The 27454-nt window shown below is 38.2% G+C and overlaps 1 protein-coding gene across 1 annotated transcript; it reads left to right on the top strand.

Annotated features, from left to right (window-relative positions):
• The first annotated feature begins 752 nt into the window (after window positions 1-752).
• barx2 (BARX homeobox 2) lies at window positions 753-12193 on the top strand. Its single transcript, XM_015008970.2, has 4 exons — window positions 753-1205; window positions 6907-7222; window positions 9884-9968; window positions 10690-12193. The coding sequence occupies exons 1-4, from the start codon at window positions 911-913 to the stop codon at window positions 10936-10938; spliced, it is 945 nt and encodes a 314-aa protein (XP_014864456.2). The 5' UTR covers window positions 753-910; the 3' UTR covers window positions 10939-12193.
• Window positions 12194-27454: the final 15261 nt, after the last annotated feature.

Raw genomic sequence — 27454 nt, 5'->3', positions numbered from 1 at the left:
GTTACTGATTGATAATAAATTACACCTGCCGGCAATTTCCGTGGTGAGATCATTGGGAAGTAGGTTAAAGTGGTAGTGAATCAAGTCAAGTGGCAATTAGAAAAGTAACGCGAACAGTAATAATAATAATAATAATATAAATCTTATTTTAACTTTATTATTGGCTAACATTAGTTTTCAACGAATGTTTTTAATAAGTGCATAATAACGGGGAACGAAAGACAGAAAGAAATAAAGAAATAAAGAAAGAATAAATGAAATAAAAGAGTCACAAGAAAACAGTCAAAACGTAACAATATTTTCACATGTGGATACTAGAAAACTGGCCTGATTTAACTCATTTATAAATGATATATTCCATAATTTAAAACAATAGACTAATTAATTATTTGTGTTATATATTCAGACTTGGAACAAGACAAACGACGCTTTTATTAGAAGTGGCAGGTTTCTGGAAACTCACGTTTATTGAAAATACCTTATATTTCCTTCACCTTTGAATGTTTTACTTTCGACCACGCTGTCAAAAACATCGGTTTATAGGAAATATTATTTGTGCTTAAGTTATAATGCACTCGATATTGTCTAGTGTATGTGTAGAGAGGGAGGTGGAAGTGTTTGGGATGTGTCCTTGTATATGTATGTGTAAGAGAGATAGATAGAGAGAGAGAGAGAGAGAGAGAGAGAGAGAGAGAGAGAGAGAGAGAGAGAGAGAAAGAAGAGAGAGAGAATAGGAGCATTGAGATGAGTACACGGATGGTTTATATAGCAGAGGGTGTGAGCGCAGCGCATTACCACCGAGGCGCCCTGCGCAGCTCAAGTTGAAGGCTGCGGATCTTCGCCGCCACACATTCGGGGAAGAAGAGCAAAAGCCGCATTTTCAGACAAAGATAATGACTTCTCTAAACGCATGAACTTCGGTACTCGCATTTCTTCCCGACGTTTAAACCTACAGGCTCAAACATACTTAGACAGATTAAGTTGTGTACCAGCGAAGAGAGCGCACAGGGGACACACCATGCACTGTCAAGCCGAGCTGAGGCTCTCCTCCCCCGGGCAGCTGAAGGCGGCCAGGAGGCGCTACAAGACTTTCATGATCGACGAGATCCTCTCTAGAGAAACTTGTGATTACTTTGAGAAACTTTCTCTGTACTCCATGTGTCCTTCTCTCATCGTTCGACCAAAGCCTCTTCATTCATGCTCAGGTAAACCGACGTACGCCCAGTAATTACTCGACTGCAAATAATGTTTTCTTAAAGCATGAAATTTCATATCTTACATTTTTATAGTTCCAATTTATTGCAAACTAATGTTATACAATTTGTGCCTCGCGTGGATTGTCTCGTTCAATTTTGTCTGAATGAGACAGATGAAATTGGATCAAAATGCAATGAAGTGGGTGTTGGTGATTGTACCGCTGGCCTAACAAAATTAATTGAGGTGTTTTGATTTTATCTTTTTTTTTTCACTATTCTTTGTGCGCGTACGGCTGTATCTACAAATTAGATTTTTATTTCATTTAACCGATTATATGCATCATTTACTAAATTCATTATTTCACAATTATGCGCTTGCATAATTGTTTTATTGCAGAACTAACAATTTTCACGGATAATTTATTGTTTTTCTTAAACTCTTCCCCAGAGATTTCCTCACTCCTCACTTATCTCCACAAAGCGTTAAGCGCTGTAAATCAAAGTCAAGCGGTAGAGTCAGACAGCATCAGTGATGCTTGAGGGCTTTTGTTGAGCGCAAATGATAGATGGCCAAACTGATAAGCGGCGCAGCTGAAAAAAAAAAAAAAGTAATCTAAGGAGGCAATGAGACAGAAACAGAGAGCGCAGGTCAAGAAAAAAAAATCTGAACTCCAAACTCTGTAACCTTTGGACTACCGGATTGTTTTTGCTTTGATTAGTGTGACTGTTGTGTCAAGCTCAAAGGCCTTCCGTAATGAGTTTTGGACATTTTACGCATAGATGGATGGTCTGCTGTTGGACGCTGATATGTTGCGTACGTGACTCGATGCAAAGATGTTCGCAGGAAACGTGCAAGTCAGTGTGAGAAGCACCTGCAGTGCACTGACACTTGAATGAAATCAGATAAAATTCTTTGTTAGTCTTATGTTGTTGTTGTTGTTTTTTGTCTGATAATGTATCCTTTAAAACATTAATTCAGATAGATAGATAGATAGATAGATAGATAGATAGATAGATAGATAGATAGATAGATAGATAGATAGATAGATAGATAGATAGATAGATAGATAGAGAGATAGATAGAATTTTATTGAATATTGTTTAGGAAATGCAAATAAACGCAGCCTTTTTATTTTTTTTACTATTCATTAACATAATTGCTCTAAAGTCTGAAATAATAGCTCCAGCAATCTGATGATGACAGCGCTGTGGCTGAATATAAATAGGGAGCAGTAATTCCCTCATCCCTCTGATATAGCTTGGTAATGCTTGAGGGCACTGTGACTGACTGGGCTTCGGCACCCCCTCTTTTCAGATGTATAAAGTAACCCGCCGCCACATATCAGAACACTCTGCGCACCGCTTATTTGTAGCTGCAGGGGCGTGTGAGACACAGTATAGTCCCCAGCATCAATGGCTCCTAATGCTCGATATAGAACCTCGTAACCTTTTTAGCACCCTTCGGGACCAAAGAGAGGTGAATGGCCTCTGCATGACAGGAAAAGTTGACTTCTTCATTAGAAAAAAAAAAAAAGAAGATGTTATTTCATCCTGCTGCCAGCGGAGGCCGCTGAAAGACAGTCATGCCAGTAATGTTGTCCACAGAAGTTGATAACAAGAGAAGTTTTGCATCGTCCATAACGTGTTTCTCACCTATCAATCTAGCGATCCTCTGTGAGGTACAGTGTCTTCCTTCCATCGCCCTTGTCTCTTAACACACACACAGGTCTACTTTGTAAGCAAAAACATTTGCTTATAAAGTCACCCACAGGCTTCACTCGAGTTGCTGCTGTTACACCTGAATTTCCCCTCCCTGTGGGACAATGAAGGCTATTTTTGTTCTTCTATTCTGTTCTATTCATAAAACCTGACTGTGATCTACTCAAAGCTAAATTGCCTCTAACCCCACTTTTGTATACTCCGTGCCAAACCCACTTTGAAAAAAACTGACTATTTAAAAGCAATGCATTTTGCCTGATTGCATTAGTCACTTCATAACATAAAAGCTCATTGGACTGACTGGCACAGGACTAAAATAGTCAGCCAAGAAACTCTTTATTTTCCTCTCAATTTTTTCTGCATAAGTTTATAGTGAATTCAAGAAAAGTTGTTTATTTTTATTTGTTTTCAAGCTATTGACACAGCAGCAGAAATGCTTAAATTATCTTGAAACACGGGGGCCAGACTTGCTTTCAAAATCAGTGCAAATCATGTTACGTGCAGTTTGTCCTAAATGAAACAACCTAGCAGTTTTTAAATTGGTTTTTCTCTTTATTTTTAATTATTTAACTGAAAACATTCTTCCGCTTAAATCCAACTCAAACACCACAGATGGCATTAGTTAACAAAAAGAAGTATTGCTAAAAAGGGCTAATGTGATCACAGTATGGCCAATTGTGCTTTTCTCTATTTGATCCATTCTCAATTATTCATTAGAAGGTTTTAGTTGTAATTTACACTGCCGCAAATAAGAACTCTGATCTGTATGTTGAGAACATATATTTGCAGATCACTCTGCAACACAAACTTTGACTGAATATGAAAGATGATTTAAAGTAAGTTATGAATTACCGCATAAAAAGCAATGTGCATCGTAGAAAGAGGATGAAGTCGTCTGGTTTGTTGATGCCCTTCGTAGAGAGTGCTTACTGCGCATTACACTGGATGTGAAGAGATGCCAGCAGAATACAGCATGAAATCAATCAAATACAGAACTTCTTGAAGGAACGTAAACAAATCGGTACCAAAATCGTTAAAGCTGATTATTATTCCCATTACCATTTGGATCCACATTAGCATTTAATGGCTTGGGAACTGTCTGAGTACACTTTTGGATCAAAGATGAGATTAAAAAGCTTGTAGCTGGAATATTTCCCCTGACTGACGTTCATCATATCTAATCTAAATTGTATTCCTAAGAAAAAAGGTCAGTGAGACAGAATGAAAATGCTTCCGGATCTATGCCTAATCGATACTATTTACTAAAGTCAATGAACTCGGGTTTTTTTCTGTGTGGATCCCAGCTTTTTACTTCTATTTTTGTCATCTGGTGACAATAGTTTTAATTTGTTTTTGCACTATTCTTTAAATCGTTGTATTTTTGTAAGAGAAAAAAAATATTCTCTGGCTCTTTTGATGACAATTGTATTATCAATTGACAAAAATTGTATTTCTATATCTCTGTTGATGTAATTTTCAAACTATCTACGTTGCTCCTTGTATGCGTATTTGTCAACCTGCTGCATGGTTCCAAGTTCTCTTGGAGACCCCAGGACCCTATAAGCCCCAAAGTTCTCAACTTCCCCTGTAGCTGCCTATGAATCAGAGACATTAAGGCCTGACCTGGAGCCTTAACAGCAAACAATCTATTGGCAGGTTATGATATTTCATTTGGAGGCCCATCTATCAGCAGGAGCCAGGGCAGAGAGTGCTTAGTGGTGTTTTCTGGCAGAGGTGAGAGAGCTTAAGATCAACTGCGTGTAATCTCACCTGACAGCATAATGACAAATATACATAAAGAGCAGGAGTGCACAGAGCACAGCACATAGCTGGCTTGGACGGAGCTTACACGGAGCCCAAGAGAGCAAAAAAGAGGTTTCATCCCATCTTAAGGCTTAATCCGCCACAGACAATAAACCCACCCATTAGGGATAAAGTTGACTAGAGGAGGCCGATAACGCCCATGTCAACATGTAGGCGAGTATGTGCTCACACACACAAAGACACACTCTTCCATCTTCAGTTGAGGATAATGTTTGACAGGCTGTCAGCTCCCTGCCATTAGACCATTTATTGTTGCCATCAGATCTTTCCCTGCCTAAAAAGAAACGAGCAATTAATCAGATCTGAAAGTGGTTTATGCTACAGGCTGATTTCCGTTGGACCTGTGTGCAGAGTGTGTTGAAGAAAGGACCACTTTTAGGTGAGCAGCCTATCATTTTCACATCATTGCTAACTACTAGATCTTCTGAATAACAACATTACAAGCAATCTTTTTTTAAATGAAGACGCACCTGGCTTTCATAGTAATGCTTAACTAGCTGCTCTTCCCAAGCTATAATTAGCAGCCTTCGGTAATGGTTACTATAAGCGCTTGTTCCAGTTCTTGCATTCCAACTGTGATTATCAGAAGGATCCATGTGCCTTTGCAGGGGGCTGAGTTGCGTTCCTGCAGCTCCTCAAACAGTTTATTTGTAGACTATTGACAGGACACCAACGCTTGTCAGCAGCATGTCACTGAGCTGGCCTTGCCGTCAGTGGAAAGTCACCACGAGGACTGACATTTCTCCCTGTGCTCTCAGTGTTCTTGTGATGGGGTGGGTGGGGTGGGGTAGTCCAGAGGCATCCTCGAGCTCTTTACTGACAGGAGATTTCTCCTGAACTGCGAGGACGAAAAAAAAAAAAAAACACGAAGCGCAGCTCTTCTTCCTCCTCTAACACGAGTCAACGTGGAGCCTTCCATTCTATGAATTACAGTTCGCTAAATGTCAGTGTTAAAATTTTCTCCCTTACAAATGAGTGCAAACGTTTTAGTCAGATGATTTATTAGTAACATAAACATGGATTTGACTTATGGAGAGAGAAAGAGTGACAACATAAATGGGAAGGCAGAAACATCATGCAAGAATAGACAAGGCGTGAAAAGGCGGCTTCCTGTTCAGGCTTGTTGCAAACCAGCAATCTAACATTGAAGGGTTAGTGGTGACCTCAGCGCTTTACCATGATGTCATGATGAGCCTAAGGCAGTGTCTGATGTATGTGTGTGTGTGTGTGTTTCTCTGTAAGCAGGGTAACTGTGGCTACCTGCATGCAGTCATTTTCTTTCTCGTTACTGACACGTACCTTAAGTAGAATTTACTCTGAATTTCTGAAGCAAATGATGGCGGCAAACCTCTGCGCTCATGGATCACTGCTTAAGAAATGCTTTTTTTATTTTGTTTTTCTTAAAATATTTTTTCTTTCTCTGAGTTGAGAGAGAGAAAACTCTTTAGAAGCGCTGCAAGTGAGAAAAACCAACGATAGAACACAAAGTCCAGGTCTTCAACGGACACTGTGTGTCAGGAGGGATCAACATCCAACTTTTACGTTTTATGTAGTACTCTATTTTTCTTAGATTTCCTAGTTTGTCCTATGTGACTTTATGCCAAAAAACACATGAAAAAACTAATGCGAATTTTATCCTGCAACCTTCAGGTCTCCATCCCTTCTGCCTTGGCTCCAGACAAATGTTGCTTTTTATTGATTCTGGCGTCTGCAGTTCATCTGGTCTCATTTATAGAGCTATAGGTTAATTGTATGGAACTTTGTACAGAGCTGGAGATTATCCAAAACAGGGGAAAATGTAAATGCACGAAACCTTTAATTTAAAATCCTATTTTAGCTCTTGTAACAAACATATAGTATTCTGCAAATATGTTCATTTTGTGGTTAGGAAACTATTTCATTTTTAACAACCTTTGTAAAACAGCGCCTGCGTCATGGGATCGCGACCCTCTGCGTACAAGAGGTCAATTCCAAAGTACTCCATGCAGTGACACAATGAAGCTGTCTGAGAAATTACAGCCAGTCAATATTGGCACTATCAAAAGGTGACCGAGGGGGGGAGCAGCTAAAAAGTTCCAGTTATCAGATGTTTCATGTCATTGCTGAACTTGAAATTCACGTTTTCCCCATGTGTTTTTGAACTCCCTCAATGTCTGTGCCGCTCCAGGTTCGTCGTCACTGCGTTCCTACCCGCTGCTCTCGGTGATCACGCGGCAGCCGCCCAATGTGCAGCCCCACCTGCCGCAGCCGTCCTCCCCGGGCGCGGTATCCTCGCACCTGCCCCTCATGTCCCCGCAGCTCCCGCGAGGGTCTGAACCCTCACCCAGCCAGACGCCCCTCAGCATCAGCAGCGAATCGGAGACAGAGAGCAGCACGCCCCGCCTGAAGAAGCCCCGCCGCAGCCGCACCATCTTCACTGAGCTGCAGCTGATGGGGCTCGAGAAGAAGTTCCAGAAGCAGAAATACTTGTCCACACCCGATAGGTTGGTAAAGTTTATCACATAAATCGTCAGATTAGTGTTGATGTCTAGTACCATTTTTTTTTATAATTAACTAACAGCCTAGAAATGATTTATTATGAATATACCTCATAGCTACCAAAAAGATTGTTTGCCCAAAGATGAGGAAAAAAGGGACTCAAATAAAAAGGCAATTTGAAAGTGATCTACAGGTATTAAACGAGCCTAATGTGCTTGATACCAAAGCAATATAAATATCACTCTTTGCAAACATTTTGACAACCTGTGTACTTTATTTGATCGAGAGCGCATTTTCAAAAGTTTTCAACAGGCACGCTCGCTCAAGGACATTCGCAAAGCCGTAAATGCACTTATCAAGCTGTAGTTAACTTAACAACATAATTTGTGATTTGTCCTGTGGGGGTTGTCTCATTTAATATGAATCCACCGGAGCCAGAGCATTACCTCAGTATTCTAGTTGGGACAAGAGTTAACGTTTTAACCCTGAGCACCTTAACAGCAAGAAAGCTCCACTTCCTTGTTCGCAAAAAGGAGGGACAGCGGCCAACACAAGCAAACAGTGATGTTTTACACAGATTTACTGCCAATCATTTAACTTGTGCAGGTGTACATTAAGGGTATTTAGTTTTGGACAGAGAGGTGAAGTAATCTATATGTTAATATGTGTGTCTTCTGTTCCTTGCTGTGGAACAGAAGACTGACATGAGGTTAGAGCATATTTTCCAGTAACATTATGCACTTCACATTTATATTTAGCCTGCAGGCTACTTTTCCATTTTAATCACGAATGGGATTAAGCCATAAATGTTGTAAAAAAGCTTTCCTGCACCTGCACAGAAAGAATTTCAAGCCATTTTAGTGCACCCCGAATCCAACAATTTTATTTATTTCACATACATGGTTCTAATCAGTGGTTCATAAAAGCAAATAAAAATGCAAAAAGCTGAGGTGACACTAAATGGTCATGTGCATTAATATGAAAATAGAATGCTAACAGCAACGTAGCTCTGTTCGGGCAGGGGTCGCAAGTTATTTTCAGTGATGTGGCGGACCACATCCTTTCCAAAAACAGATTTGCATAATTTGGAAATGGCAAGTGTGCTATCTGTTTTTCCACACACATCCTCTCTTTGAGTAAAGCTCCTGCAATGTATTATTGAACATATCACACACTGACTTGCCTGTAGCTGCTGGAGGGACGCCACACCTCATCTTAAAGCAGAAGCCCCGAGGCAGAGCACAGCTCAGTGATCAAACCAGCCATCCGTGTGAATGGCCATGCCAAACTTTAGTGTTCTGTCAAAATATCCGACTCTAACACAGTGTTGGGAGTTAATTAAATACCCAGATGGAGCAAAAACATCAGCAGAGAAAATCCCCTTTTCAAACCCCACATCAAAGGTGTGGCATGCTCCATGCTTGGGTTTGTTGTGATCTAAAGATACATTCGCTTTTTTCCTCTGTTTTCTTGGCATGGAGCCTCTGCGGTCATAAGCTCAAGCTATGTGTGAGGGCAAGTGTAACCAAAATCAAAAATATTCATAAAAAGACTTAATTACCTGTCATCGCACCCTTAATGATTTTATGAATCGTTAGATTATGTTAATTAGGGTTTTACTCATCAACCCTGTCATCATCCCCATTGTCAATATTTTCATTAATGTATTTTGCACTTTGTGAAAATCGTGCAAATGGAACAAAACAGAATCCTTGAAGTTGCCTGAGAGGAGTAACTAACATCGTTTCTGAGTGCATGGCTTCAGTCCTTCAATAACTAACTGAAGAAATATTTTCCTTCATCTTCTATTGCTTGTATTTTACCTCCAGTTATTGACATGCTGTACGTTGGTTTATGTTTGAAAACCATGTTTGATAGACATTCTTTATGTATGGTTTAATACAAATGGTTTAATGAATTTAAAACATTTTCTTTTCTTCCTTTGGTGCTCCTTTTTTTCCATGACTTGGTTTCCACTTTCACCATCAAGTAAAAGTTGGGTGACTTCCCTGAGGATATTCAAAAACCTTTCATCTGACTGTTAAATGCCTTTTTGAGGAACAGGAAAGAGGAAATCCCACTTAAAAATTGATAACCTTTCTTCTCCTGTAACACAGGGTCTCCTTGTTAACTATATCTGTCCCTTCCTGAGGTTTTGCGTTACACATGACAATTTGTCATGCATCACCACATGTGGTGGATGCATTCTGAACAGCCATAACCATACGTCTGAATGGAATTCTACTCTCAGTACAAGCATTAGGATATGTATTTTGTTTGTAGTTTGTACTGTGTTGAATAACTAAAGATTTTTAGACTCAACACTAACAAAAAAACAAGTGTTTTTGTGAGCGCTTATACTCTATAGTCTATAAAGAGTGATCCAACAAAACAGGAAGTTAAATTTGGGCTAAGGAAAAGACCCAGCAATATTTCTTTGGGTTAGAACAAAAATGCAACTTCTATATATGCTGAAATATTTAACCATACCATTATGATGTTAAGCTGTTTTTTCTGAAATCTACAATTTTTTTTTTTTGCCCAGTTTATCATAATTTTTTTAGCTTATTTTTTTCTGCCTAAGAAGTCCAAAAAGTACAATAAATATCAGACTGATGTGCATTTAACTTAGTTTTAATTGTTTTGTTTTTGTTTTTTTTTTTCAGATTGGACCTGGCTCAGTCCCTGGGTCTCACACAGCTTCAAGTGAAAACATGGTACCAAAACAGACGTATGAAATGGAAGAAAATGGTAAGACTTGCATGTCCTAGCACAATCAATGAACATTTTGAATTTTTTCCCAGTAGACTGCTAAAATAATTGTGATTCAACAAATATTTATTTTCATCATTACGAGTATGACATTATACTCCTAATGATGCTGACCCTGAAAGTCACTTTGATTGTGCATCAGGATGATGGATGTACGAGTTTTCTCAGCTACTGCATAAGGACAGGATGTGTTGACATGGTGTCACTGTCTGGTTTTATTTTATTTTGATATTTGTTAATCTTATAAAATCGGATGTGCTGGAAACAATGTTGGAGCACTGTTGACCTAAGCTACAATAAAAACAGCACACATTTTCAGCAATGTGACATGCAATCCAATTAGATTAATAAAGAGGATCATTTGGTGTTAGGCAATGCATCTATTTTTAGTATAAATATGGTCATTTTCATAATGTGAGCAGCATGCATGTCATAGGTAGCCATATGGCAGGAAGAGAAGGTGTGGAAAGGCTAAGCCTTGACTGATGATGATTGTGGTAAGAGCAAACACTTTTGTAGAAGGGTCAACAACACGGGGAACAAAAAAAGACCTGAAATCGTTAAAGATGAATGAGCGCACAAGGCCAAGCAAGCAGCAATATGTCTTATCTTAATTACTATAATAGCAAGCATTGCCTTTGACTCCTGCTGCCATTTATTACCGGAGCCCTCCACTAATGCTGTCTGTGTGTTTTTCTAGGTGCTCAAAGGAGGTCACGAGGCCCCGACCAAGCCCAAGGGAAGACCAAAGAAGAACTCCATTCCTACCACGGAGGAAATAGAGGCTGAAGAGCGAAGACTGAAGATGGAGGAAGAGGAACAGATGAGGAGGGCATCCGATGAGCCTCAGGATCTCAGTTCAGAAACTCACAGTCCGAGCGGAGCAATCGAGGGATCGGAGCAGGAGCAGCAGCCACTCCCAATGTCAGAAACTCACTTAGCCAGCTAAGCGAGAACAAACCAACCAAAGACTAATGCCAACCTGAAAACAAATAGTGCCTCAGGATCAGTGTACAAAGCTTGTTTGGTGTATAGAGTCGTTTGCTTTAGCAGGATGACTGGATGCACTTTGATGGTGTCCAGTCAGTACCAATGCACCCATGTATGTTTTAGTGTACTGGAAAATGTATTATAGAACAACATAACACTAATACACACTGATTGGACTGATAATCTTACAGCCGTTTCGGTCCATATTATAAAGGAGGGTAATTTTGTCAAACCCAAAACAGGTCAGTCAAGCTTTTATCGCAACATGATTATATCAAATGCTCAACTAGCTTGCACACACCTCTCAGCTCACAAAGCTGTCAGATATCCAACACTGCCTTACAATACTAAGTCTATGTGTCTTTGTATTAATAACCAACTGCCAAAAACTGTTAATATGTGCCTTGTTGGTTTCAGAGGAAAGCTTTTATTTGTTTGGTAATATAACCGTCAAAGACAGTATATTTTTTCAATCAAGTGCCAAAACCTGGAGACAGATTTTTACAGGTAAAGCAAATGAAACCTCAGTCTGCAGGTTTAAGTTATACTGTACAGCTTTGAGCCTCAAATATGTTTATTAACTGCCAGTAAAGTTTTCTTTTATATTTTTATTTTAAAGCTAAAAAAAAAAAATCCAATTCATGTACGTATGTAAACCATATTTTTATCTGCTGTTTTGAATTGGATTAATATACTTATTATGTATAAATGTTTCCGTCAGCCCCTGAACTGTACTTTTTCTAAGGGAGTCAGGATGATTTTCAGTTACGAGGGCACTAAGACTCTTAAGCTGTCATGATTCATTGAGGGTATAAATCACAGCCTGAGCCATAAATACACAGCAAATGTTGAACATTTAAAATCTCAGAGACATTTTCAGCCTGAAGGCTTTGCATGAGTACCCCAATCGGTATGTTAGACCTGCATTAACATAACGCTGTCTTCAGTTGCCCCTTAGTGACTTCTCTGTGTCCATCAATCTCTCTCTTGTCGAATACTCACCAGTTTATGGAGTCACTATTTGGAATACAGGAGTTTATTTTTTATTTGTCTTTGTTCATATGAAAAGTGCAGTATTTTCAGATGTAAATTATGCTTGTCTGGTAAGATGTGTTGTTGATTTTTTTTTTTAGGTCTCCATAAAATTATTTTTGGTATATGCAAGTGTGTGTTTATGTATTTAAATGCACTGAATAAAACAGCTGTCGTTTAAATTTGACTTGTTGTTATTATGCTCCAGTTAACCGCCATTTGAAACCTTCTTTATTTATTTTTTTAGCTATCCGTACAAGGAAATGCATCTTTGAGTTGCCTCACTCTTTTAAGAGCTGCTCGGCTGCATATTAACTTTTTATCACTTAGAAACTGGCTCTGCCTGTTTGTTTTTGGTGTGTCAATGAAAACAGTTTGGTCATGAATGCACTTATAGTTCTTTTGAAATGACTTTCTAAATGTGCTGTCATACAGAGCAAATATAAATCAGGCGGATGCAGTAGCTCTGACAAGTTCTTCTAGACAGGTTGGTAACAAATGGAGCTTTTGAAGATCTATGATCAATAGCAAAGAAATGCTGTAAATCATATTCAAGAGATCATATTTCAGAAAAACAGGCTATTAAGCACCTCATGGTGTGATGTTTATTTTATGTTTTTTTTTTAATTTAACATGCACAATTTGCAACATAGCACACCCAGGGGCTCCATGGTTTCCTTGGGCATGTGATGAACAGGCTCAGGTGTATTTTAAGTCCTGATACCGGACACGGATGATTTCTAAAGCAAACAGTGTGGGTTAACATTGAGCAATGCATATTGTGTTTTGACGCCTTGAGCAAACATTCTGAGGATGTTTCGTACGTACTCGCCGGCAGAAGCCCCCACACTTCGCTGAAGTATTTCAGATATTTTATGTGCTCAGTCTGTAAACAACCAACTCCACCGCTCTCCAGGAACTTTAACATCTCAGACTTCACATATATTCATCAGCTGTGGGTATCAAAGATAGTGAGAGTCTATACAACTGGATGAGAATATTGTAACTAATATAACAGCCCATGAAACATTTCTTCCAAGCAGTTTTAAGAAGTGACAAGTACGATGACCGAGATTCACATTTGTCTGCTCTGAAAAAAAAAAGACAAATGGTGCCATTTACATATGTTTTCTTCCTAAAGCCAATAACGATAATGTGCTTAATCAAAAATTAATAACAAAGTGCACTGCTTCAATTAATAATCCAACGCATCTAGGAAAGGAATCTCCATGTCTGTCCAAAAAAGTCACTAGCTCCTTTGACCAATATTTTCAACTCAGATGGACGACCATATTCCCCTCATAGACATGCATTTTTCACTATAACCTTCACTAAGAGAGTGATGATATCCTGGTGAACATATGACATGTAACTGTATATGCAGGAGAAGAAAAAGACTAAAGAACAGAAGAGAACGAATAAAGTGTACGAACGGTAGCAGACTAATTATTAATTTTCTGTACGGGCCTGTCGGTCCAGATTGTGCATGCACCAAAGGAACTCAATGTTCTGCACAACTTTAAAAAGGTAGCACATGAAGGCACACCACTGCAGAGTATGGAGAATACAGAACTTGAGGAACGCCCCACTGTCATGACATACAGGAATAAAACGTTAAAACTTGTTTGCGAGAGAGCAACTGCATCATGTTGGTATTTTAGAAAAGATTCCCGAAGAGCAGACACACGTCTGCTAGCAATGCTGTGATTCATTTATAAGTTGGTAAGTTGTTCTTAATAAATATCATTTTGAAAGTCGACATGTAATCCAGCAGGCATGGAGACAAGTCTTGATAGAGCTACGTTTTGCAAGTCTTTGCATGTTTGATGCTCCTCTGGGCTAATTGTTGTGCGGCTAGATAACCTTTGCAGAAACAGGCCTGTAGTAAGATGCCGATGGCCTAATTGGACAACTTGTTCGTTTCTCACCAGTCCAAGTTCAGTTGTAGGTCACTCGAGTTTAGTGGTCTCAACCTATGCCTGTCCCTCTCCATCAACAAAAGAGACACTGACTGTGTGCTTTTACTTGTCAGCTTAGCATACGCTCAGGTAATTAGCGAGGCAGGGGAGAGGTCATCACTCAGTGTTTCAGCTGTTTTGTGAAATGACAGCAGATGTTATCTCTAAATGCAGAGTGCATGAAAAACAGGACTCCAGTCGTTAAAGGCGGATGTCCTCTACAACAATCATCTCCATTGTGTTCTGCAGCTCTTTATTTGCAATGGAGGAAGATTATGTTTTCTTTAGGAAACTGACTCATTCATGTGCTGTAATTGTCATTTTTTTCTGTGAGTCACAATGGATGGGTTCTACCACAAATAATTTTGAATTAAAAAAATAAATCAGCATAGTTTTTTGCTTAATTTGTAAAGTTTGTTTTGAAGCCTGAAATTCAAATTTTATTTAATGAGATTTACGTATTCTGATTAACCCAAACACCACCTTGAGTACTTGTGTCACAGTTTGAGAACTAAAAGATTTGAATATTATGATTTCAGTATTTTCTAAGCACTAAAGTCATTACTGACATTATTTTAATCTAGGATTCCACAAAGGATTTTAATTGCTATGCTTTCACAGTTGGAAAAAAAAAAAAAAAAAACTTACAGATGACATCCAAATGTTTTGACAGCTATTGGATTCCTTTCATTTACAGGGATTTGGAAATCTAAATTATTTTTTTTAACTAAACCATGCCCAATGAAAATTCATTTTCTTGCCAGGATCTTATGAATCTGATTTTTCTGGATCACTTCTAGCTTTTACACAATCACACTTTGTTTATGATTAAGTGTTTTTAGTAAATCTAATTGCATCCATTGTTAGTCTACTGGGGGATTTTTCTGTAATGTCCTTAGTGTCAGACAGTACTTACAGTGCTGTCCACCTCCCTGTGGTCTTTTAAACTCTCATCCTCTGGTCAACATGTCTGGTGAAGGTGGTTCTCTCCACCTCCTGGCTTTGAAGCTCATAAATCTTCCTTTGAGGTTGTGTATTTATGTGTGTGTGCACATAAATGTATGTTTTTTTGCAACAAGGATATTGTGAGGCTTGTTAAAGAGGCCATAATTACTGGCTGAAGGGTGTATATCTGTCTGCTGTGGAGGAGAAGAGTAATAGACCTGTCAGTTTTACCCAAGAGTTCATGTCCAAATCACCAAACCCAGACTACTCTAGAACCCTACAGACCTCCGTGAAGATTCACATCAGTTAAAAAAAATGTCAGAGGGACGATTCATTTATGAACAAAATTGCAGCTCTTTAGAAAAAGGCGATTGTCTCACCTATATTTGCACAGGATAGTCAATGTCATATGTAAATGTCATAAATGTTTACTTGCGGTTTGACCTTTAGGTGCTGAAAGATGACTAGTTCATGATGACCTGTAGATCAGTGTACGGAATTATTATAAGATAATATAATATTTATTGTACATAAGCCAACAGCTATGTACAATTACTTGATTTTTAACATACTCACCGAGCCCAATAACTCTAGTGAGTTCAAAGTTATTTAGTGAGTCCAGAGTTTATTGCTTGATGCCCTTTTTCCATGGTGACTCATTGTCGTCGTCAAAGCAACACTTTCAGCAAAACCAATACTAAAAACAAAACAACAATCAAACACACTCACTAAAATGGTTTTCTGTTTATGGCAAGAATTGATGAACAGATAAAGAAACACAACTTTTGAAACAATGGTGTTTATGCTTGCTGGTTTAGTTTCTTACTCTTAAGCCTTTTAACATGTTACCATCTTACAACCCAAGTTTTCCAGATATTTTGGGGGAAACTGTGTGTGATAAACCCCCACAGAGAAGAGCATAATTGTGAAGTGGAAGAGAATTGATACATGTACATGAACATGAACCAGTTTGAACATGAACATGAACCAGTTTGATTGGTTCTTCTTCTGGTTCTTCTGGAACCAATCAAACTGGCTGGTACCAGTCAAGATGGCCAGTTGGCTGGCTGCAGCAAGCCAACTGGCCATCTTGACGTTGGGTATCCCAATCTCATAATAGACAAACACTTGGATAAGAATACTTGGACCATAATCAAAATGCCTCATGCATATTGAGAGCAGTTCTTTGGTTCTTTCTGTTCTTTCAGTTTTTAAAATCTGCAAAAGCTGTTGAGCACATTAAGATGGGGGTAGCATTCGTAAACTACAAGTGCTTTCTTAAAAACATGTCCTGGTGTACACGATCAACTCCTTTTTATAGCTCATTAAAAATGCAAGCAAACAGGAATAACAAAGAAGTGAATCTAACAGTATGGTAAGGCTATGTGGGTGGTGGGTACAGTCAGAGTTTCTCACTGTGACCATAACTCATTTTCAGGCACAGCTGAGAAGCCTGGAGTCATCCATACCAAATTCAGAAAAGCCTGCTGTTTTTTCCTTCTCTGCTGTGACCTGGTTTAGCCTTTGAGTATTTTCACACTCCAATTACCTTATGTATATTACGGTTGTATAGTTTTTATTTTAACTTATCAATTAAAATGTTAATCTAGAAGTTTAAATGTTTCAACAACTCTTTTGGTACTAATCTTTAAGCATCTAAATATTGAACAAGGACCTTGATCTATTCCTGATGTAGATGCATTTCTACTGCAGGAACCTTTTCCAGGAACAAGAGTAGTTCTCTGGGGCAATTCTTCTTCTGTTCAAGATCACATTACCAGGGTAAAATCTACTATTTAGATTTGCATAAATCCCCCTGATTAATATGCAACTCTTTTTGGATGAAACATGAAATAAATGTCAGGGTGCCATGGATTCCTTCCTTGTTGAAAATCCCCTACTTCCTGTTTCACTTATATTCTATATTGCCTGAATTTAAGTTAAATTCATCAAATTAATTAACTGAACCATCAGCTTCAGAAACTGGCAAAGAAAAGAGAACAAATTATTTCCTGTAAATCCCCTAGAAAGTCATTTCTCCTTCCCTGGTCTGTCTAAGAGATTTTAAGTTTTTGAGAGGCAGATATGCTGCAGCTCTGTGTGTTGTGAATGCTTCTCTGAGATGCACTGAACAGACTCTAAGTACACAAAATTATCGGTGGATTATCACAAAATTACCCTGGGTTAGAAGAGACTTTGCAAGCCAATTTATGCTCAACATTAAGAACCATTGTGCATCCAGATGAAGCCTTCTTCTGCATTCCTTTCATGCGTATTCTTGTTGATCATCAGGGAGCTTACAGAAACGTATCCCAGCACGGTGCATAGGGCAGTGGCACTGGTAGTCGTGTGGGACAGTATAGCTCATGTGGGATCAGAAAAACAAGCAAAAAAAAAAAAAAAAAGCAATGAAAAGAACAGGTAGAAATTATCCATCCACCTTCTGTAATGTTTTTAATGCCTGCACAAAAGTTTGTTACAGTTACATCTTTTCTAAATGATTCGGAGTGAGTTTTCATAACTTATAATGTTATAATGCATATTCGCTTTGACATCTGTCATCACTAAAAAATCGTGCCCCGTATGTTGGTGAATGTTGGAATGATGGCTAAAGCATAGTAATAAAACAATTTAGCAGTTATTTCTTTTTCCAAACATCTATATGCCTTTCTAAAACATTTTCTGCTTCATCACAGAAGATTACTGGCAAAAGAGCCTCAACGCATGACACTTATAGTATAATTAGTAATGCAGTTATTGACATTGCATGAAGGCCACCACTACTATAAGGTCAAAGCAATATATATTTTATGATGGACAGCAGAAAAGGATGCATAAGATAATTGAATACATATATTAAAATAATCATATTCAATCTTAACACATAATAAGTCAAGGCTTCACACGTAATTTACTCATTTAATTATTTGTGCACTCAATAAATCGAGTTATATTTGTATTAACGAAATGTTTCTGTTACAACTTAATAAAAAAAAAACAAGATATAAATATTTAATTGAGAGTCAATGTATTTGTTAGATGGTGACTCTATTGTATTTGCATACCACTTTTGGGATTCTTCTTAACCTCTCGGTCTTAAACAATAAGTTTCCTTTTTATCTGTAATTCTTTGGCTCATGATTTTCCCTGATGGTCTAATGTTTTCAGTTTAGGTGACATGCAGTGTGCTTGTAATTCCCATTTTACACCAGAACTCGAGTTTTAAAAGGATGTATTTTTGAAGCCAAGGAAATGTCAGAGAGAGTCGCGCATAAAGAGAAGCTATGCTGGCTTTAAGGCTGTGGAATCAGCCGGGTGGCTGAATGACTGAGCAATTACGTATTTGTTGAAAGCTCATTTCATAGGTCCATAACAAACCGATATGAAGTGAACAGTCTGTGCATTTTTTTATTTTGTGTGTGTGTGTGTGTGTGTGTGTGTGTGTGTGTTTACTTAAACCAAAGTTTTGGATTCCCCACGAGAGCCATGCTCTCAGTTGACATCCACATTCTGTGTGATGATTTTTTTTTTTTTTTCTTTTTGCACGGCGCAAAATAAACTTCCCTTTCAAACTTATCTTTGGTTAAGGCTTCAGTTTTGACACAAATCCATGCTGGGCTGCTTTCCTGTGCTGACAGAATAAATTTCTTTTTTTTCTCTCTCTCTCTCAGAGAGAAACATGTATGTGTTTGGAAAAGGACTTAGTGTCAGTTAAAGCATGTTGTTTTGGCCCAGCAGGCAGGTAATGAGCTCAGGTGAATGACCTACTGTCCGTTCAAATATTTCCACTTGGGAAATAAAAATAATAAAGAAAACATGAAGGATGGATGGTGGTGATTGGCATGATGTGAGGATCCTCTGTTTTCACAGCATGTTTAGCTTTTCTTCTGTCAGCTCGTCTGACAGCGGAGCATTTCGGTGAACCTGTGAAGGGGGCTCTCTGCCTTTCTGACTTGGCTGATGTCATGGAGCAGACAGAGGTCAGCTGTCAACTCAAGGTGTGGCGTAAAAAAGGGGATGGAGCATCTTATCTGTTAATCTGGGATCTGCTAAACTACATGTAAATTAATGGATGAGTTTAAAATATGAAATCTAAATTGTCATTAGTACTACGACAATATTAGATTGCTGTGATTACAATAACGTTATGAAACAACATCAGATGTGTGAAAACATTTCCACGTTTGTGGCTTATTCAAGTGGCTACATGTGAAGCAGATGTGATTGTGACTCACCCGTGGATTAATTAGGGGAAATACGTCGCTCCACGTTTTATTCAGGTTGGATGATCATAAATAATAAGTATGAGCTTCAAAAAAAAAAGTTTGAAAAAAACTTCATAATAACAGTGATTCCATGAAGGCAAAGTGCTTGTGCAGACTCTGTAAAAGGGTACAAATGAAAACCATAATGGTGTAACAACTCCGGAAAGGTTCAATTTGTTTTACAAGATGCGGTTTTAAAAATAAAAACAAGCCCGAAGCCACATAGTAACAGATTAAATCATAATGCACTTTTTTTTTTCTCTCTTTTTTGGCAAATTATACCTCATAACAAAAGACCACGTATCCCAGGCTGTGTAAACTCCTAGTTATTTTTTTCTTTTTAGTACAGCTGACAAAACTGTCTTTGTATGTGAAATGCTCAACTGGTTCAGTTCCTCCTGAGTTGCTGTCATAAGGCATCAAAAACCACAGCTCCAACCTGCCAAAGGTTCATCCCTCTCCACCTGTTGTGGCACTGGTTGCTATAAACATTCAAGTGATTTCAATTGAGTACGCAGTGTTGTAATGCTTCCCTTAAGATGTTATCTCCGTGCATCTGGCAGCAGGCCATTACCTTGGAGTGCACATGCACAAGTTGAAGCACATTCACACTTAGTCTCACACACATACAACAACACACGCACGCACACAGAGATATACACAAGGACGTATTCATAAGTTAGAAATAGGAAAATGCAAATGGAACTACAAAGCAGGGGAAGATATGGAAAATATGTAAGTCTGTGAGGTTTTTTTTGGTCCGAGCTAGATGAGTTCTTTTTTACCTTCGTGGACTGAATGCACAGTGACATTGCTGAGTGGTGAAGCAAAGGGAAAAAATGCTTTGAGCCATTATAGAATGAAGATAATTTCATAAGCACTTAAAGGTGATGAAATACATGGGCATGGCAGAAGGGAGAGCATGTTTTACGTACTTGTGCACGTGGAGATTTTTGCACATTAACTAACAAGAGAGATACTTTGTCATAGCGTCTGTTGGTGCCAGCAGCAGATGCGGTCTTTGTGGATGCATCATACGTCTCTAATAACAATATAGACTTTGCATTATAGCATAGTTCACATTTTTAGTCCTTCATTTATCTTTGAAGGAAGACAAATGAAGCCTTCGATGAACCCTTCACCTTCATCCAGCTTAGACTCGGCCGCTGACCTACAGAGAAGCTGATAATTGCTCCTCAGGCAACACCCAAGAACTGCATTAAAAGGTTTCATAAATGGTTGTTAATTGTCAGGCAGATGTTTGTGTCAAAGTCTGTAAATATTCATCTTGTGATGTTTCTGATGTTATGTCAGTAGGAAATGTGTTTACATAATGATTTACAGTTCACTTTTGTAACCATGGGTTAGCTTCCTCATACATTCTAATTTGAACTCAGAACTCCTTGGCGGTGGAGCAATGTTTTGACATTTTGTGCTAAATTGAATGATTAAGCAGTAGAGTGCATTTGAAGAAATGTAACAAAGAATAAAGTAAAGTGACTACAAGAAGATGAATTTGCATTGATTTCAGATGTGGATATTGGTTAAATTCCTTCTCTCAAGGAATGCAATAGTAAAAGAATACAATTAAAACACCTAAAGAATATAGATAGAGTGAGACACAAACCCCCACCACACTAAATGCTGCCATCACATAGTTTCACTGTGTCTTCAGTGTGTTCCAAGCATCACATTTTGCATATAGGTGGCAAGGTTTGAGACATTATCATTGACTTGTCTCGTGTGTTGCTTGGTTTAAGCAAACCCCAAAGCCTCAGAAAAGCTGTACTAATACTTAAACATTGATGGACTGTGCATTAAGGAGTGAATGTACGTGCACAAGGCATGATCACATAGATGTAAGTTTTAGTGTGGCAACGTGTGAATGAGTTTAACTGGACATACTTATTTTGTTATTGTTTTGTTGCAAAGCACTACTCATGATTGTTCTTGGGAGTCTTAATGTTGTGACTCTACATCTGCTGTGGAGAAGATGATTATCTGGAACATTTCCTTGTTGACTGTCAAAATTCATAGAGAACATGAACTTGTTGTAAAGGTCAAACGACATGCCAGCTTGTTAAAGGAAGATCAAAGAATTATCATTAAACCCTCGCTTTTTAAAGTGCCCTCTGACCACCACTAGAAATGAACTCTGCAGAAGACATTAGGCAATGAGGATGTTTTTCTTTCCTGTGGTGTGGGTGGTAATGATTCAATTTACATGATAAATATGGACTACTTGCTTCCTGATTAGTGGCCAAACTACTTAGAGGAGCGCAGAGGCAGGGCAAGGAGGTGAAAGAAAATATGGAAATGGCCTCCATGTTATGTTGGGAGTAATCAAGAAAAGGAAGAGCCAAGCTTGTTGATCACAAATAAGAGAAGACGATGGAAGCTTTTATTTTATTTTTTTCCCCCACTTTAACAGCCTCAGGAGGAAGTTTGACTTGCAGCCAGGGGGCTTATTTGAATCCGATCTGCTGTTGATTGAAATAAATTGGTTCATCACAACTGCTCATAACACAATCCTGGGCACAGATGGGCGAGTCATCTGAGAGGACACTCACTATAATCCAGTCTTCTCATGTGCTGTGGCATTCAGGGCAGGTGAAAAGAAAAAAAAAGAAAAAAAAAAAGCAGACCTTAGATGCCAGTGACCTTTTGCACACACAAATCTTCAACCAGGAGGTGCCTGATGGCTCTGGGAAATCTGATTTCATGCTGGGCAACAAAAAAAGAGATCAAAACCAACATGGAAGTGTGGAGGAGAATGTTTTCTTAGTCTTACTTCTCATCCAGAGTTTGGAGTGACAGGGGGCTAGAGTCAGAGGTCAGCTTGTCACACGTAGTTATATAAGCGTGACTTTGACCCCCGCTCACTTTGGAGAGTAGAATTTCAGTGAGCTTAAGACAAAAAGAAAAATGCTTTGCTGAATGTTTTGTTGCAAAGTTCAGATAAGCTAAAATTAAATCAAGACCAAAGATTCATGATTTAATGAAATCATGAATCAGAGATTACTGAAAAACAGTAATCTCTGTTTTCCAGTTTCTTGTTGTCTTTCATGCAGCTTCAAACTTGCAGAAAGATGAGGCATAAAATGAATCCTATTTAATCCCATTCACACAGTACTTTGCCAAAAAACTAAAATTATAATATTGAAGAGTGCTCACTTGCTGGTCTCAACCTTTCAACATTTGTTTATTCTCTAATTACAGATCTTATGACTCACATAATTTCGTATTCAGCGAGTGTTTAAAGCAGTGTTGCAATTCGTTCAAACAAATTTAGCATGAACTCCAGTCAGCAGTTATGCATCACTTAGCTGGCATTCAGGTTGAGTGAGTGGAAGAGGAGACACAAAGGGGACTATTGTTTGAGAATGGCCTTGGATACAAACTTATGGTTGCTATTTCTATCAACAACTACTCACAACACATCTGCTGAATTTTTGTTGCTTGAGCGGCTGTACACAAAGATAGTCAGTGTTCTGTGATGGCTGACAAAATCTGTGGAGCACAAATGATTTATTCAATCTTTGATATCGGAGAGGGCCACCATGGTGCAATAAACAGGAGAGTTAATAAGCTTCTGTTGTCAAAACTGTGTAGTGTGGTGACATATTTCCAGTGAATGAGCATGTTTGCAGGTTGATGGATGTCGACTGCTGGAAAATGAAGGTACACAAAAAATACTAGTTGAGTATCCATGCTACACTCACACAGTAACTGTTTCCCAATTTCAAAAGATGCTTGAAAAACATCTGAAATGTCAGTTATTCAGATTAAATTTAGTGTAAATATTAAAAAGGTAACTGAAATCTGTACCAGCGTAAATATTAAAGAGATACCCACATTTTCAGGAAATAGGTAATACAAGGTCAACAAAATCTGTCACACTTAGGTGTACTTTACATTTTGTCAAAACATTTCTGATGTGTGCAAATAAAAGTTTGTGTTTGGAGTTATTTAATTTAAATAAGTATTTTAAACAACTTTTTTTAAAGGAATCATTACAATTCCAAAAGTTTTGATTACAATTTTATTTTACTTAACTGAGGTTAGTTTTTTTCATTGAATAATTGGGAAACAATTTTAACTGCATACTCTGCGAACCAGACCTTAAACTTAAAGTCTGGGTTGAGTTTTTTCCCTTTCATTAATGACATGTACATTATATCTATCATGGTAATTCAGGGTGAGTTATTTTTAATTCTAAATGAATATCCTTGTCAGACTTTTATTTAAGTGCTATTCTCTTTCAAGACATGTTTACCTAAAGCTAGAATAAATGCAATGTACATTATGCAGCAAAGGAATATCCATTATGGAGATGATCGGTTTTGGACGGGCGATGTGCCTCGTACACAGGGAAGAAGCTTTTTAGTTATCTAGCTTTGCTAGCAAAGTCGTTAGCTAGCAGCTAGCTAATAGCACAACAACAACAGCCTAATGTCTGTATAATAAAAACACTGAACAGATAGATAACAGTTTTTCCTCACCTGGCTGTCTCCTCCTGCTCGGTAGTTTTTCAGAGAAAGGCAGAGGCTTGACAGTATCTGTTGTATTTCATTACCTCTCTGCTTAAGCCGCTTCTCCGTGCTGAAGCAGAAACGATACAAAGTTCAACGTGGTTTTCCGTCATCTGACAAGTAGCAAGTCTACTCCACTTTATTCACCAAAAACGTGGTTTTTTTTTATTCACCAAAAACTGTTCTGTAATCTGTAACGTTCGCTACGTTGAGCTCCAGTTAGCCGCCTTACCTCACTGTGCGAGAGGCAACTGCGTCATGCGTCACGGACAAAAGGTCAAAGGTAACAAGGTTACCGGCTTATTATGTTGTACAAAAAAGAAACAAGAAAGCAAATAATTTTAGTACATGTTTTTTATGTGTCAGAAGAAGGCTTGGGAAATAATAATACCAAAAAATAAATAAAAATTGACCAAAAGGGAACTTGGGGGCAAGGAGCAAAAAGGGCAGGTGCTCAAGCATCCCCTGCTCCCCCACTGCACGTGCCTGCATTGTGAGTATCAGGGGTGTTGTGGCAGAGACAGAGAGAGAGAAAAAAAACACTTTTGTGAATCAAAATTCATAATTGTCATAACATTGTTTATTCTTTGTAAATTTAGATTTCAACTTAATAATTCTCAACCCTTTATGGTGTCTCTGAAGCACTTTATTGTGAGCCAACAGCCTAAATAGCTATACGTTTTTACAACAACAGTAATTTTATCTGCAACACCTTCCTGCAGGGTGAGATATGCAGTTGTATGCAGTTTATCTAGCGAAGCATCAGTAACTCTTTGATCAATCTCATGGTCTCTTGAAGAAATCTGTGGACATGCTTTCCTGATTTACTTAAGCCTTGGTCAACATAATCGCACCTCCGGAACCTGGTTGGGTCCTTGTGAAAATGACGGCTCATTGTCAAGCCTGGTTTTATCTCATTGTATCTTTTGTAGGATTACAAAAGTAATCCTACATTTGTGAAACAGCCCTGGGGAAATTTAAACATCATAACAACAAAGATTAAAATGTGTCAGACAACTGGAGCTGTTACTCAAAATAGCCACAAAATTTAATTAAAAACATGAATAAAAAAATACAAACACTGTGAGCTCAAGTTTAGAATATGTCTCATTCATAACCTCATCCATGAGTATGAATGGTGTGTTTTGATAGGGCAGACTCCACTTCAGATGCAAACTCAATTTTGCTCTTAAAGAAAAAAGCTTTGTTGAATTTCCTTCTATTGCTTCTGGAGAAGAAACCTGATTGCCTCTTGCACAACACGACTTGACCGACTTGACCTCAAGTTCACTTATAACTTGAGTTGTCGGACAACTGAGGGAATGTGATTGACCCAGAAATAAATGAATGGCTGCTGCTGTAAGCTTGTAATGAGTTTTTATAAGATAGGAATGTTTCTCAACAACAGAAACAACTAGAGGCAGTCAAGCAAAGAAGTGCATAAAAGGATTATTGTTGGTTTATTGAAATTGTCAGAGAGTGTTTCCTTTCCAGTAGGAGAACGTTGTCACTTTTGAACATGTATTTCTGTATTTGTCAGGGACAATGTCCATTAATTATCATTGCTGTGAGTGCTCCAGCATTAGTCAGTTATCCATTGTTCATCTGTTGTCCTTGGACAAATGGAAAATTTGTCTCACAATCACATAGAAATTGTTGCAAAACGAAGACAGTGGACATGTAGCACAAACATTTAACCCCCTGTTCACAATTTAAGTAGTTTATGTTACAGTTATGAACATCCCTATGCTTTTCTCGGTCTTGTAGTTGCTTGGAAATGATCCTGCTTGTAATACCCTATATTATATCCAGGTGACATAAGCATGGCTGATTTGAGTTTTTTTGAATTGGTATAAATCAGCAAATATATTCGCAGCTGTCTGATTAGCTATCAGTCTTCTAAGAAAGATTGCCTAATTTGCTGAAAACTCACTACATGTTTTCTACAAAGAATGGAAGTATTACTAATTACACTTTCAAAGAACCTGACATCCAAAAATGTAAATAATTTCTTTAATACTGAACAAAACCTCACAGAAACAACAATACATATTGATTCAGTCACCATGACTCTACATGCAATTTTAGCGTAGAAGCAATTTTGCTATATTGTATATGTATATATTTTTATGTAAATATATTTATTTTAAAATACATATATTTTATCTATATTGACGCACGTAAATAAAGTATGCGTTCATGTGCCAATACGGATCCGCTGAGCAATGCCTTTGTCAGACTTAGTTCTAATGCAACCCTGAGGATTCCAAGATAATAGCGCTAGGTGTGTTTTCTAAAGAGACAGTACGCCAGCATAAAAAGACCTTAAGGTTTTTAATGGGTGCTATTTTTAAAAGCAACATTAAGTTTAGTTAATGAGAACAAAGATCTGCTGACTGTACTGACTCAATCAGGACATAAATTATTCTTCTCTTAATAAGATTACAACCTCACAGTGCGTTTGGAGACCACCCACATCCAACAAGCTGCACCATTGTAGATTTCCATCTCTTAAGGTCTTTGGTTTCTCAATTGACTTTGGACGGGACACCTTGCTGCAAATTCTTTGTTTTATTGAGAGAATAAATCTATTATCTCCACAAGAGAGAAAGAAAAACGAGCAGTTTTCTTTTATTCTTTTCTTGTGTGTAAAAAAAAAAAGGTTACCATAAATAAACAAACGATATCTTCCCCATCATTGTTAATTTTTTTCTTCTCCTCTGTTCCTCCCCTTCCTTTTGTCCCCAGGTGAAAGGAAATTGTTGGCACACGAATGTGGATTGTTCAGTTAGCCACGATGTACTAACCTCGCTGACAGTAATCCTCACTGAACTGTGCGTGTGTGTGTGTGTGTGTGTGTGCGTGTGCGTGTGCGTGTGTGTGTGTGTCTGTGCGTGTATGTGCGAGTGTAGGTGAGAGACGTTTGCGGTGCAAGTGTTTGTTTTTATGAGCTTAGCTCAGGCACACGTGTGCTGACAGCAACCTGCTGGGTGAGCTTAGTGCTCACTGAGAGTTAAGCGAATGACATTGTGACACATATCACCAGAAAACATCCTCTTCATTCAGCATTCATTTTGTAACTATTTACTGGCACACACTCAGGAAGTGGAACATACCACAGAGATTTGTTTCTCTTTCACTGCAAGGAAATTTATACCTTGCTGAAGAAACAACATAAGCATTTTTTTATTTTTTTTACTCTATCTTTGGTTAGAATTTCATGCTGCAAATTAAATATAAACTACAAATGCATGTGCAAGACTTGAATTTAATGCAAGTGCTGCACCCTACGTCGTGAATGTGGGCTATGCGGCACATTTCATTTCCTAAATACATCGATCATAAATGCTTTCATACCTGAGTTGCATAATAATCAAGCTAGTTCGGTCTTTCATTGCAGAGGCGGAATGAGCATAGACTTCACTTGGACATCAGTGAGATAGTCATTTAAGTGTGCTTATCCAAGCACTTAACTCGTTTGTGCGTTGTTTTTAAATAACATTTCAAGCAATTTAAATAAGTGAAACCACATGAGTTTAAGATTGATCAGCAAACTAAAACGTATGTTTTAGGTTTTAGTTTGCTGGTCTAAAACGAAGATTAGCAAACTAATCTGATCTGAATTTAACGCTGGGTGAGGCCTGTGCAGTTTCTCCGGTAGTTAGTGCTGTTGCTTCACTGGTAGAAAGTTGCCAGTTCATGATGCGTGTGCTTGTGTGTGTTTCGTTATGGGGTGATCTCTC

Source organism: Poecilia mexicana, unplaced genomic scaffold (genome assembly GCF_051168715.1).
Source record: "Poecilia mexicana isolate PSO_F unplaced genomic scaffold, ASM5116871v1 scaffold_13, whole genome shotgun sequence".
Classification (NCBI taxonomy): domain Eukaryota; kingdom Metazoa; phylum Chordata; class Actinopteri; order Cyprinodontiformes; family Poeciliidae; genus Poecilia; species Poecilia mexicana.
The sequence above is the reverse complement of the archived record's forward strand: the minus strand, read 5'-3'. Positions and strand labels throughout refer to the sequence as shown.